Here is a 14,567-nt window from a genome sequence, read left to right as displayed (position 1 = left end):
TACTCCTAACACCCTCTCACTCCTACTCCTGTACACAGATTTTGGGTTACTATCAATAACACCATAAATGTTTTCTCCCTGTCTCATCCCTTATATCTCCATCAAAAGCAAATGCTGCGCTGAATGTTTCTAATTATTATTCACTTATAAAACTTAAAATTTTGTATCACATATTATGTCTAAGGCATATGGTGTTTGATTATACTTGCTTTAAAATTTCATTAGAAAATATACCATATGTTTTTATTTGGTAATTACTTTTTAATTCAACATAATGTTATTAAGATTCATTCATGCTGTTGTATATGGTTGCCATTCACTTATTTTTCATTGCTCTCTAGTATTATATTTTATTTGTATACTACGATTTATTTATCTGTCCTCATGACTATGGCCATTTAGATTACTTAAAGTTTTTGCTATATGAACAGTGTTTCCTCCAAACATTTGTGTGCATATCTCATGCATACATGTACTAATTCTGGAGGGATTTTTATATCTAGGAATAGAATTGTTGGATTGTAGGTATGCACATGTTCAGCTTTAAAATGCAATGCCAAAGGATGGTGGAAAGTGATGGTACCATCAGTAACATATAAGAAATTATGACAATAGGATGTTGGATAAATCCTATTCAATAGTTGGCAATATCAGATTTCTTAATTTTTGTAAATTGATTACATGTGAAATGATTTTCTAATTCTAGTCTTCATTTATATTTCCTGATTGTCAGAGAGACAGAGAATTTCTTTCTTTCTTTCTTTCTTTTCTTTTTTGAGACAGAGTCTCGCTCTGTCACCTAGGCTATAGTGCAGTGGTGTGATCTCTGCTTACCGCAAGCTCCACCTCCACTCCTGGGTTTGCGGCATTCTCCTGCCTCAGTCTCCCAAGTAGCTGGGACTACAGGCACCTGCCACTATGCCCAACTAACTTTTTGTAATTTTAGTAGAGACGGGGTTTCACCATGTTAGCCGGGATGGTCTTGATCTCCTGACTTTGTGATCCGCCCGCCTTGACCTCCCAAAGTGCTGGGATTACAGGCATAAGCCACTGGGCCTGACCGAGACTGAGCATTTCTTTAGATGTTTCTAGCCACATGTGTTTCATGTTTTGTGGTGTGACTTTTGTTCATTTTGTCATATTTGTTATTAATTTGTAGGCATTCTTTGTAACTTCTTGATATAAAATTTTGATCCTTAGTCAATTATACATTCCTGATTCATTTTCAATTATATGTGTGGCGAATATCTTCCCCAGATTACAGCTTGCTTTTTGTTTTACTTTTTTTTTTTTTTTTTTTTTTTTTTTTTTTTTTTTTTTTTTTTTTTTTTTTTTTGAGGCGGAGTCTCGCTCTGTCGCCCGGACTGGAGTGCAGTGGCCGGATCTCAGCTCACTGCAAGCTCCGCCTCCCGGGTTTGCGCCATTCTCCCGCCTCAGCCTCCCGAGTAGCTGGGACTACAGGCGCCCGCCACCTCGCCCGGCTAGTTTTTGTATTTTTAGTAGAGACGGGGTTTCACTGTGTTAGCCAGGATGGTCTTGATCTCCTGACCTCGTGATCCGCCCGTCTCGGCCTCCCAAAGTGCTGGGATTACAGGCTTGAGCCACCGCGCCCGGCCTTGTTTTACTTTTTTAAAGATGTCTTTTGATTAACCCAAGTTTCTTAATTTTATTCTAATTTTTATGTATTTTTTATGGTTATGTCTCTTTGTTAAGCCCTTCCCTACTCCAAAGCAGGAAGAAATTCACATTTATTTTCTCACATGTTTTAATATTTTGCTTTTGACATAAAGATCTTAAACTATATAGAGTTATTTTTGTGTAATGTGCATGGCAGGGGTACATCTTAATTTTTTTTCTTATCAATAATCACTATCACTAGGTCCTCTTGCTGAAAAGTCTCCTCTTTTCACAGTAATCTGCCATACCATCATTGATAGACACTTAGGTTTCAGTTATTTTTAGATCTCTTTCTATGGTCCCCCTTCTGAATACTGTCTTTTCAATTCTTGTATTTGGGTACTGGGTTCACAGGTGTCTATTACATTATTAACGTATTTATTAAAAGAAACATGTTAAATTACAGAGGGTCATGCATCGACCAATTATGAAAGTGTCTCATGAATTAAATATTATGATTAATTCAAATCTGTGAGCCTGAGGGCCATCAAAAAGATAAAATAAATAAATAATGTTACGAAGAACAGTCTTATTCATGTTCTTTCCCCCCCTTTCTTGCCTAAGGACAAGTTCCCAGGAATGAGGGAGCAAGCGTATACAAAATACTTTTTTTTTTGAGACGGAGTCTCGCTGTCACCCAGGCTGAGTGCAGTGGCCGGATCTCAGCTCACTGCAAACTCCGCCTCCCAGGTTCACGCCATTCTCCTGCCTCAGCCTCCCGAGTAGCCGGGACTACAGGCGCCCGCCACCTCGCCAGGCTAGTTTTTTGTATTTTTTAGTAGAGACGGGGTTTCACCGTGTTAGCCAGGATGGTCTCGATCTCCTGACCTCGTGATCCGCCTGTCTCGGCCTCCCAAAGTGCTGGGATTACAGGCTTGAGCCACCGCTCCCGGCCTACAAAATACTTTTAAAGGTTTTAACTGTGAAATTTAAATGCTTTCCAAAGGGACATACACATTACCCTTTGTGGCAAAGAGTCTAGCATTTAAATTCAGAGTTCTGGCCCTGGGGCATCCATTGTCCTGTCTCCTCTTGCTCCAGTCTCCTTCCTTACCACTTCCCCACCACACTGATCCTTGTCTAATAGCACTAAGAGGCAATATATTTCTTCTTCGGACCCTGTCTGTACCTGCTAAAGCAGCACCCACAGACTGTACTGCTAGTTGGCTAGATTAAAAGTAATAACGAAACAATTTCTGGCCTCACGTTGGTCTCCCTCTTTTCATTTTTGTTACTGATGCGCATTTTCTAGCTAGTTTGCTCTTTCCCCAGATACACTCACAGCTTGCTCTTAGGGTTGACTGGTTATAGCATTGCTCAGATATCACCTTCCTCAGTAAGATCTTTCGAGATCACCCATTTAAAATGGCAACCCTTCACTCTCGATTCCCACTGTCTCCCTCCTGTGCTTTTTTTTTCCATATAACTTATCACCACTTGTCTGTTTCCCCTTCATCAGAATTTGGAGCTTAGATCTCTTTTGTCCATGGGTGTATTCTCAGCATCTACAATACTTTAAACATGACAGATGCTTTGTGAACATTTGCGAATATTATTACAAACAAAGCACATAGATGCTGTTCAATATGTGTATCGGATGAACAACTGAAGTCGAGAGGACTCAAGGAACCCACGATTATACTTAACATTTTTTGGCATCTGTCCCACTGGAGGTCCAGGGGTAGTTGAAGTCTCGGGTAGTCACACTGGAACTGCTGGCTGAAAGACAAAATTATTTTCAGAATCCAGCTTTTTTAGAAAGCTGTAATTTAACTTTGCTTTGATGCACAGAATTTTTAATCTATGTGACTTTGGGGAAATCTGAAATTGAAAATGTGCTTCCCTATGCAGGAATACTAGCTGGCATATTAAGCAAAAGCTCTGTAGGTTAATGCCAGCTTGTCACTGATTTGTGTTCTTTTTCTGTTCTTGTCACAAACTCAGATCACTGAGAGTATTGTGAAGACTACTTTAATATTACCTTAAAATCCCTTGACAAATAAAAGGTACAATATAATAACAAATCATCACCCCTTATTTTTTAAGATTATAGAAATTGTCATATCAATATGTAGTCACCATAGAGTAACTCAAAACCAAGATATTAACAAACATCAAATGAAAAATACAGCTGTTTACTGAAACGTCAACATTATGGAAGCAGTAGTAAAACTTGTGAGTGTGTTGTCTCTTTCCAGTCATGGAGGAAAACCTTGCTGAACTCACACTGAGAAGTAGTATTTGGCCTCAAGGCACTCACATCTACAAGGGTCACTGAAGACATAGCTGGATATCCTATTTTGAAAATAAAATTCCCAAATTATTATATGTATTTACATTCATATGTTTAACTGTGCCACTACATTTAAAAAGAGCCTGGAATATTAGAGTTGGAAAGAATCTTAGCGAACAGCCTCATTTTATAAATGATGAAACTGAATCCAAAAGGAATAATATCCAATATCATTTCTTCGCTATTAACCCAGTTCTCCTAATTCTAAATGTATTATATTCATACTTTCAAAATATATTATATCAGTGTCCACCGTATGCCATGCTATTACGCATGCTGGGGATATAGCAATAAACAATGAAGACAGGGTCTCTGCTCTCATGAAACTTACCTCATAGTGAATTTTCACAAATACAACTGTGAAAATATATCTTCACATACTAAATATGGTTTCATATTTACCTCAGTTGTTAGTTTGCAAAGTCATTTCTCCATCTTTATACTCCATAATTGTACATTCTCTTCCTCCCTCCTCACTTCTCCAAAATGAAAGACTGATTCATATTCATTTGAAAATACCTCTATATTTTAGAGCTATTATATATAGCAAGGTAGATTAAAGAAGAAGAAAAATATCCAACCACAGTCCATTGAAATCATGTTTATATCTCTTGGAAAGAAAAATTTTAAGTACATTTTGTGTGTATTTCTCCGTTGTTCCAAAATGTATTTAAGGTGGTTTATATCAACGTGCAATACAAGAAGATAAAAGCAGAAAGACAAAATCGGAACAAGGAAAATACAGTAGAAAAATTATGTTGAGTCCTGTTGAAACCTAAACAGGGATAGTGGACAAAGTGCATTTCCTGATGTCCTATGCTCTTAGTAGATGTGGGCCCCACATTTGGTCTGACCTTTCTGGTAGCAAATGCTAAGAAATAAAGGGTACAGGTTACACGATTGATGAATATAATAAGATACAAACAGTATTATTATGAATAGCGAGAGAAAAAGTTACTCTTTTTGTTGTGATTAAAAAGAAACTTTCCCCCAGATCGTCATAAAAAGAATGCTGTATAATGTGTAAAGAATCCTATAAAATATCCTTACAGTATGATAGCCAGTATGTTCATTCATCCTCAAGCTTTAGTTAGTAGTGAATGGCAGCCAGCTTTCCTGGTACCTCAATTATGTGAAAGGGCATGCCTTAAATAGAGAACATGGGCAATCAAATCAAATGAATAAGCTGGCACTGTGGTTTTTGCATTTATAAGTAGTTTACATTCAGAGGTCATCAATGATAACCTTTTTTTTTTTTTTTTTTTTTTTTTTGGAAAGCAGCCTATCAATGAACTATAAAAAGATGCTTACCCACCGTGGCTCCATGGTGAAAAGAGTCATACATACAAAATACTTAGAAGAGTGCCTGGCATGCAGTAAATGCTAAAAAGTATGTCTTAGAAACTGTAAAACAGGTCACTTGCAGTTTATCAGATGTTGTTAATACCAGCATATTCTAACTATAGGCCACTTGAATCTCCTGAGGAGTTCCACAATTGTCCCATTTTCCTTGGTCTTTTTAGAAGAAAGTTGATCTAAGGTAACCAATTCCTTCTTCCTCAGCCTGGCTCAAGTCAAGAACTACATTCCAAAGTGTTGTACTAGAAAAGGGCTAATAGTCAGAAATAAAGAGTGTGATAGTAGGGCTGGGGCATTAGCTTTGTGGTAGGGTAGTAACTTCTCACTGGCAGAATCACCTACAATTCTTTTCCTCTGCCATCCCACTGAGCCATCGATACCAGATTCTTGTGTGGTAATTTTAACTTCTAGCTCACTGCCTCCCACCATTCATCAAAGGCTGTATTAATAGAAAAAATGCACAAGATTGACTACCTAAAGCATATATGATGCTTTTGTAGGTTGCTTTGAACTGAGTATTGAAACCACATTCCTAGTCACTGTGGAATTCCTCTTATATAGTACTGAGGATTTTCCCTTTGGCGGACACTAGATGACAGTCTAATACGATGCGGGGAGGGGTGGGGTCGCCATTGTTCACTTGCAGTGAGAGAATTCCTGGGACTGTGCTCCACCACGCCCTCTAGAGGAAGGCCTCCAGGCTGTCTCTGCATTAAGAGCAGCTGTGCTTCTGGACAACTGCCTTGTTATACCATTTTACAAATCTATGGATCACCAAGTGATTTATAATTTTATTTCTCTCATTGAGAAGACTTTGCTTTTTTCTCTCTGCAGCAATTCCTTCAGTTACTTCTTTTCAAAATTGTATTGTTATGTATTTTTAAAATTACTTCATATTCCTTTTGGGACAAGACAAGGTAAAAATATAGAGAAGAAAATAAATTAGGTATAAGTAATTTGAACACTGTGAGATACTGAGAGATATGACAGGCTCTTCCTAATGAATAAAGATGGTTCTTTCCTCCTTCCTCCCCTCCCTTCTCTCTCTCATGCTGAAATTAACCTCCAAAAGTATTTGCTGAGAGGCTTGGTAAGTAAATTCAAAGGAATTGTTTTTAACAGTGGTGCTATGATAACAATAGTTACAATGAGGATGATGAAAAAGATCTAGGAAATAAACATCAAAGAACTTAATATTTATTTGTAAACTACATGACCACTACCTAGAAATCTCAGTCTAAGAAGCAACTGCTAGCCACCTTTAAAAATATATCTTACCTGCAAGCAACAGACACTTTCCTATGCCAGCCTGGTTGCCCACACTGGGTGCTGGCACTGACCAGGACATGTGATTTAATTCTGGCAGGAATCTCAGGAATCCTGATGAAGTACAACTTGATTGGGAATTTCATTTATATTAAAATGACTGGTTAAATGTTCTCTTCTGGAGGTCAGAAAATAATGTGACATAAATCATTTCTCAAGGTTTACTGCAGGAGAAGGAGAACTCATTCATTTGATTCTACCTATTATGTTATTTAGGGACCTTGTTGAGGGAGAAACATGCCTGAGGAATGCATGCTGCCTTAATCCTTGTGTGACTACATCTCTGCCCCAACTTAGACATCAATGTTGCTTTACCCTTCTCACACACAAGACTGTGGAGTACATTGAGGGCTGAATACATGCCAAGGGTGGGGAACAAAAGGATCAATGATACCTAGTCTTCTAGTCTCTTTCCCCAGGGAGCACAAAGTTATTTCGCTCACATTGGTCTCCAGCTGAATGTTCTTTAGACTTCCACTTGAGGGTCCGAACCAACTTGCACAGGTTATTGAGAGAATGATGTCTTTACTATGAGACCTCACTCATTATGTAGAATTCAGAGTTAAAGTTATTTAGAGAACTATGTAGTTCCTAGATAAATTAAATCTACCCCCTCTCTTCCACTTTACACTGTGGTTCAAGGTTAAGGCCCCTTCATATTCCATGACCTGATCTCTAACAATCTTCACATAGTCCTCTCTTGCTACTCCCTGCACACATTCTTTCATTTGTTCAATCAATGTCTGGAAGTCTCTATATTTCAGGCATTGTGCTTGGTACTGGGAATACTGCTCTCCTGGAGTTTAAGTTCACGGAGGAGATGGACATCAACCAGAGGATCACGTAAGCCAGTTCAAAAACTAGAACATATTAAAGGGGGGATGGCCCAGCCAGAGTCCCAGGAAAGCTTTCCCAAGGAGTGTAGTGGGAAATTGTGGCCAGTGGAAGGAGGGTGGGAGCTTTCAGGTAGAGGGCATAGCCAGTGCAAAGGCCCAGTGTGTGGTCTGACATATCATGGATTAGTAATAGCCATTTCTGGCACCTGTCATTCCAGAGCTGGGCTTTTACAAACCCTCAGGGTGTTTTTTCCATGTGCTGAGTTGAACTGGATGTAAGAGTTAGGTGGGGTGCTACCTGCCAAAGTGCATATCCGAAACATAAGCAGAAGCAGGAGAACAGTGATCAAACTGTGGCACAGGGTGCAGCAATACTGCTTATTTTTTAGGAGTTTTGTTTTGTTTTAAAAAGTCCCTTCTTAAAACCTGATCTGGAGATTCTGTAACTATATAAGAACTTGTCTGACTGTCTCTTGATATCATGTAGAGAATTAAAAATATTTTATTTGCATTCCTCGTAGCCATGTTTTTGAAAGATTCTTATTGATCATATATTTCCAGATGTGAGAAAGCTTGCTTTGTACCTTTCATTTTAAGGCTAAGTTTATATTTCCCAACATAGCAAAATCTCTTCGATATTCAATAGTGTGTTCTAAATCATGAGATACTATATAGGCAAGTAAGATGCCAAACTCTGTGATAGGGAGTTGATGGCTTTGTTTGCTGATTGTTTATTCCTTCTTCAATGTGAATGTTTAGTATTATTAAATCTTGCAAGTATCCAGAGTTATACTATAATGACCCATGTCTCCAGGAAATAAGATGAAATTTAGAGGTAAACACGACTTCACACAAAATGTTTTGTTTATACTAGTTCAGAAATGGCCATGAGGTTGCATGAGGAGGTTTGAAGCCTTCCTGGCCCATTTCTATTTTAACACTTTAAAAATTTTCTCACTAAAATAAAATAACGCCCCCCTTTTATGCTATCACTGGAAATTCAATTAAGTTAGAAGACAGCTCCAGTCAGTGCTGAATTGAGTGGGCAGACAGAAACACGTTCTAAAAGAGCTAATTTTGGTCATCTCCATGTGACATCATTAAGCAGAACTGAATCTCTTAATCTATACTCTTGCCAGTCTTCCTGGTGACCTAATTGCTAGAGAAAGGAAAGGTAGAGGAAGGCTAGAAGATCTATGGTTGGTTAACTTTTGGGAAATGCTGAAATATTTTCCAAACAACATAGATTTTAAAGATAATTTAATATGGTCCTACTATATGCCAAATAAAAGAAGCAAGTGAGCAGTTGCAAAGTAGCATAAGGGGAACATAAAGGATAAACTGGTAACTTAAAAAAAAGAGAGAAATAAACTTGGTCATTGTTTCCTCCTTCACAGAATTAAAAATTACAAATAAAGGTCTTGATTTATTTTGAGATGGTTTTTGCTTACTAGACTCATGACATTTCTTCTCAGACTGGACAGTATGAGTCGTAGCTTCATTTTTGTTTTTTATGCACTTTCACATTTGATTCTCATAATAATCATATGAACTAGATAATGTTACTCTCATTTATTTAAGACAAGGAAACTACTACAGAGGTGAAATTGTCACAGGATCCTTGGGGTGTCGCTTTGCCAGCCAGAAATTCTGTGGCCAGTGGTACCTTCTGCCTGGGTATTGCTCACACTTCTGGGCTTGTTCCACCCACTTGGTTCGGCAGGCTGTGCTTGGTCTGTGCTACCAGCCTGGATCCCACACCTGCCAAGGGTGAGCCAGGTGCAGAGCAGTAAGGGGTGTGTGAACGAGTCAGCGTGGGGTCTGGCCACTGCACACAGCCAGGCACACTGGCTGCTGAAGCAGAGTGGGAAGCTCCAGGCTCCAGCATGGGTGCTGACTCTGTGTGAGGCTGCTGCTGGACCAGATGCATTGTAAGCGGTTTCTGCTGCGGTCACTGGTGTCTGGACAAAGGGAACACTGTGGCACCTGAAAGCTTAGAGATGCCAGGAACTGTAGAGCTCCAAAGAGGGTGTTACAGATCTGGCTCGGGGGGCCTTAGGTCTGGGCTCCCCAAAGGGCCACAGCTCTTCTCTCTTTCTCATTGCTTGCAATGTGGTGAGCAGGTGGGAGGTGTGTTTCAGCCCGATTTATGTTACAACTATTTCGGTTCCAACATTCAGTAGGTCCCGAGTTCTTGTCTCGCCTCCAAGAAGAATGAGGTATGCAGACAACTGGAGGGTGAGCAAGGTGGAGAGGAGCTTCATTGAGCCACAGAACAGCTCTCAGGAGACCTGAAGTGGGTAGTTCCTTTCCACAGGCAGGCTCTCCAAGTGAGTGTCCAGCTCTCAGTGGAGAGGAGACCTGTAGTGGGTAGCTCCTTTCTGCAGGCAAGTTGTCTGGACGAGGAGACCCATAGTGGGTAACTCCCTCTCACAGCTGGTAGTCTTGACTTCTGTCTGAGTCTGACTGAGTACCCAGTTTTTCATGGGATTAGAAGGGAGAAAGTGCATGGTGATTGGTCCATGGATGGCCATTGGCGGGCCTGGAAAAAGCACTATCCAATTGATCCAATGGTCATCAGTGAAGTTATCACTCATATCCATGGACTTCATCTGGAACTGGCAGCCCAGCTCCCAGGCTTCAGGCCATCCCTAGCCTGAAAGTGGGGTTTCACTGGGGACCTACGCCTTTCCATCCAGGAACCTAGTCAGCCTCCCACTGTCATCATGCCTTCCATAGCCCAGGCTGTTTGCACCAAAGGGCACCTGCAGGCCTGCATCCAGCTGCCCTTAGCGCACCCCCACCTGCTGCCTTCCTCCTGTGCTCCTTGGCGCCCAAAGTCTGGAGGGGGCCAAGGTGGGGGATTGGTGTGTCAGTGCTGCCCCAAGTGTGCACACACCTGGCTAGGTTGTGACAGTGCCTGGGCTGAACCTCGACCTTGATCCGAAATTGGAGCAGGTGCTAGGAGTGGCAAGAGTCCAGGGAGTGGAAGAAGGCCCTTCTGAGCCTGCAGAAGTGGGGGTGTTCCCAGCCCCCGAGAGCCCTGGGATGCCAGGGCACGGAACTGCAGCTGGGTGGCTACAGCTGCCTTGAGAGCCCAGGGCTCCTACCCCACCAAGTCAGTAGGGGGCAGACTCCCTCCTGTTCCCAGCCTCCACGGGTTCCACAGTCCCAGTCACGCCTCCCTCTCTGCAGCTGGCATCCTCACAGCAGCTAGTCCAGTCGGGCAGCTGTTGCCATCAGAATGACTTGCTCTAGGCTACAGAGCCTGTAGGTGGCAGAGACAGGAACTGAACCCAAGCCTGTCTGACACTAAAGACTATATTTATTCCATTCTGGTGGCCTTATAACTGCAGTTAGCCTTACTGCAGCATGCATCATCAGAACCAGGGCCTAGTCATGGAAGAGCTCACTCATGATGTGTAGCATACAACCGCCCAGAATAGCAGGCCTTTGGTAGCTTCTCTTCCTGTCCCACCATCACCTTTCAGCTTCCTGTCATAAGACTACCCAGACGTCACCCCTAGCCAGATGGCTTTTTTTAAGGGAGATATCCTCTGCATTCCCTAAAGCCTTCCTTTGTTAATCTCTTCTTTCTTTTGTACTTAAAAAAATTCTCCATTTAAAAAACATTTACTGAATTATCAACACATTGATAACCATGTGTTATCATTGCTCTAGGTGGTACAGCTATATCAGTAGACAAATAAGATAAAAAACACTGCCCTCATCAGATTTACTTTTTTGTGTGTGGAGAGGAGCCAAACAGGTAACTTACAGAAGGTGTTAAAATGTGCTATGGAGAAAATACAGCCAAAAAAGGAGAACAGGAAGTGGGGTGGGAGGCAGCTGCAATTTAAAATAGGATGGTCATGGAGTACCTCATCGAGAAGGTGACATTTGAACAAAAATTTTGAGAAGATGAGGGTGTGATCCATGTAGATATTTGGGGGGAGAAGTTTTCAGGCATAGGAAGTGAGGTTAAAAGTCCCTGAGATGAGAGAAACCCTGTCATGCTAAAGAAAAAGCTAGGAGGCCAGCTTGACTGAGCAAAGCAAGAGAAGGGAGAGTGCAGTCATGGGGGATATAACAAGTAGGGTATAATGTGGCTTTTTATGCTAACTGTAGATTTTTGCTCCTCTTTACTGTCCACTTCCCTCCTCCCCTCACTAGACCTTGGTCCTTGTGAGCCTGGTTTTGTTTACATCAGTATCTGTCTCAAGTGGATACACATAATTCTAAACCTAGATTATTTGCTTTTATTCTAAACCTATATTATTTTTATTAAAACACACACACACACACACACACACACACACACCCACACACACCCCTTAGACAAAGACAGACTGGTTAATCAGCCATTCTATTTCCTACCTTGGGTTCTCACTGTATTTCCGAATGGATTTAGAGGGTCTAATAATAGAATACATCATGTTGACACTTATGTGAACCAAGTGCTATGTAGGTAATTTGTTTGCTTAGTCTCTTCTGTTGCTTTTAATCACCCTTAGAGGAAGGAACCACCCACATGAAAGCTTTCCCTTTTTTCCATTCTCCTGTCTCCCTTCATGTTCCTCAAGCATCCTCACCTTTGGTCAATGCTTCTAGAACTCAGTGTTTATTTTCTATCCATCACACTATTGCTAAGAACTACAGCTTTCTGTGGATCCTCTCAGCGCGTTAACCATCACCTCATCATGTTTGCTTCATTTTCACTTTATTTCCTTTAACTCTTCAATGGATCATGCAGAACAAAATTTTTAAATGGAATCCTTGTACCTTCATTTCAGATGAGGTTCCAAAGGTTAAGAACCATAGCACAGGGCACAAGCCACCTCACGTTGAAAGCAGGGTTCTAGCCCACCTATGCAGGACATGCGAGGCAGTGTGGAGTGGGACCTGTCAGTGCTGGTCCATCATCAACCTCAGAGCTGTGTGACGGAGTGGGAGCAGCTTGGCTAAGAGTTCCTTTGAAGGGTCCTGTGCATCAGGCCCTCCCTCATGGAGAAGATGAAGAAGAATCTGCTCCTTCACTTTAGACCAAGTAAAGTGTGGATCTGGGAGAACTACTCAGATCTCTTGACCTGTGTGTCCTGGAATTTAGGACAAAGGGGCATGGTACCTTACTCAGGCTGGAGAGGCTGCATGAGGAGTCCATGGTTGGTTAGCAGCTCTGAATGGGCACGGAGAAGAGAGACAGGGCCACACTGGTGAAGAGGAGCACTTCCCCCATAAAATAGGCAAAGGTGCATATTTTTCCAGACATAATATGGTGCCATGAAAATAATCTCACTCAGGAAGAACACCTAGAGGAGCAAAGAATTCCCCAAGAGGAGCCGACCTTCAGAAGTTTAGAGGTTGCAGGGAGAAGGAAGCAGAAGACCAGAAGAGAAGCATGGCCTGCACCAAGGGAAGCAGTCACAGGACAGTCAGGGATTTCTGAAAGCCCTGCCAGTGTGCCCCATGAAGCCAACATGGCAATTTTTATTCTCCTCATCCAGAGGACACCTAAGTCAGATTACAGCCAGCCTATTAAGGAAGGTCCTTCCTTACCTACCTCTCCCTTCTTCTTCTTATGCCATTCCCCATAAAGGGGGCCCAAGCCAGCAGCTAGGAGTGGAGGAGAGGATGGAGCCAGGCCAGGGAATCAGACACATTCCCTGTCTCTTCCCTACCCCCACCTCACATACCCCAGTCTTTCCAAGTTGAGTTAGACCCACACTTGGGGGAAGGGAGAGGAAAGAAGTTCTGGACTAAATTCACTTTTTTGAGTTTTGACATTACATTTGACAAGAGTTTTTAATTACTGACACAAGTCTGTTCTTGAGGCTGAAAGGGACCAGATGACATTTATTATATGAAAATCACCAAAATGCCAAGTAATCTGTTGGAAATTTCTTTTAGAGACCAAGAAAAATTATTCAATAGATCTCATTTGAACAGAGAAGAATGGAAAAAGTAAAAATTGTTTTTTGCTAACCTACCCAGTTTAGCTTATTTAATCAACAAAGTACAAAGGTAAAAGGTATTTGTAAGTTTCAAGCTGCTGATTAACTTATCCGGTTAGTCAGACTCTGTCATCTAAGATTTTGCCTTACTCCAATGTAAAACTGAACCTAAAAATTTAACTTATTTTCTAAAATAGAAATATTTCCATTTGGCCTTTCATTCTGTCACTACAGCACCTATTGGCATGGCACAGGCTTAGACTTATCCATCTAGTTTCTGGACAAATGTGTAATTGCTCTCCATCAATTTACCTGCAGCACAAAGAACCTTTAAACACAGTAGTGACATTAACTGGATAATACCGACCTTCAACCACATCTAAACACATATGAATCAGCCTCATCAATCTGTGTGGTCAGGATAACGTGGGCACTGACCTTCAGCCCAGCATAAAGGAGATATGTGGTGTGAAACCTAAACCTAAACCCTGCATAAAATTGGTTTCATGTGGGAGGCAGATTGTTCGGGACATGTGCTGACTAAATGGGGAATAATAATGTGTATTGTTGGATTACTGGTCCAGAAAGGGTTTCAGGACTCCCTTGGGGAAGATGACAGTAAGCAGGACAGAGCTCATCACGCATCATGTGGTGAGCTTGTAGATACTCAATAATTATGAAATAAACTGAAAAATAGGTCATCCGATAGCTTTTACCCTGAGGAACCTCATCCCAAAGGGGAATAACTGAATAGACAAATATCCAATGTAAACTAGTCATCAAGAAGGCTGAGCTTGACTTACAGGTGACAGATAAAGAAAAAAGAGAAATCCTTTCAACAGTCTGTTTTGTGTACCCCAGGTGGAAGGTGGTGAAAAAGATACGATAAACAGAATTTCCTAGGATTCAAGAAAAAGCATTGGAGTTTTGTATGGATTCTGTAGATTCATACCTACAGTGAGAATTATATGATAATAGTGTTGATGGCGGGAGGGGTGGGCTACAAATGCAGGAGGGGTTTCTTTAACTTATTTCCAACTGAGGAAATGTTAGCTTCACTCTCAGATGCTGCATGTCTCAGGAAAACACTGGTCTAAAAAAGGGAAGAGATTAATGTAAGCATAG

At 41.2% G+C, this 14,567-nt stretch overlaps 1 protein-coding gene across 3 annotated transcripts in view; it reads right to left on the bottom strand.

Annotated features, from left to right (window-relative positions):
* CD96 (CD96 molecule) overlaps positions 1-14,567 on the bottom strand; it is a 108,464-nt gene that overhangs the window by 24,717 nt on the left and 69,180 nt on the right. For 2 of the 3 annotated variants that reach the window (XM_030940826.1, XM_030940822.1), the window contains exon 9: positions 3,325-3,396. In XM_030940826.1, coding sequence (XP_030796686.1) covers positions 3,325-3,396 — 72 coding nt within the window. Of the gene's footprint in view, positions 1-3,324; positions 3,397-3,903; positions 3,973-14,567 lie in introns of all 3 variants that reach the window. The other variant, XM_030940831.1, reaches the window with a different exon arrangement.

The sequence above is a fragment of the Rhinopithecus roxellana genome, chromosome 1 (assembly GCF_007565055.1).
Source record: "Rhinopithecus roxellana isolate Shanxi Qingling chromosome 1, ASM756505v1, whole genome shotgun sequence".
Lineage (NCBI taxonomy): Eukaryota > Metazoa > Chordata > Mammalia > Primates > Cercopithecidae > Rhinopithecus > Rhinopithecus roxellana.
The sequence above is the reverse complement of the archived record's forward strand: the minus strand, read 5'-3'. Positions and strand labels throughout refer to the sequence as shown.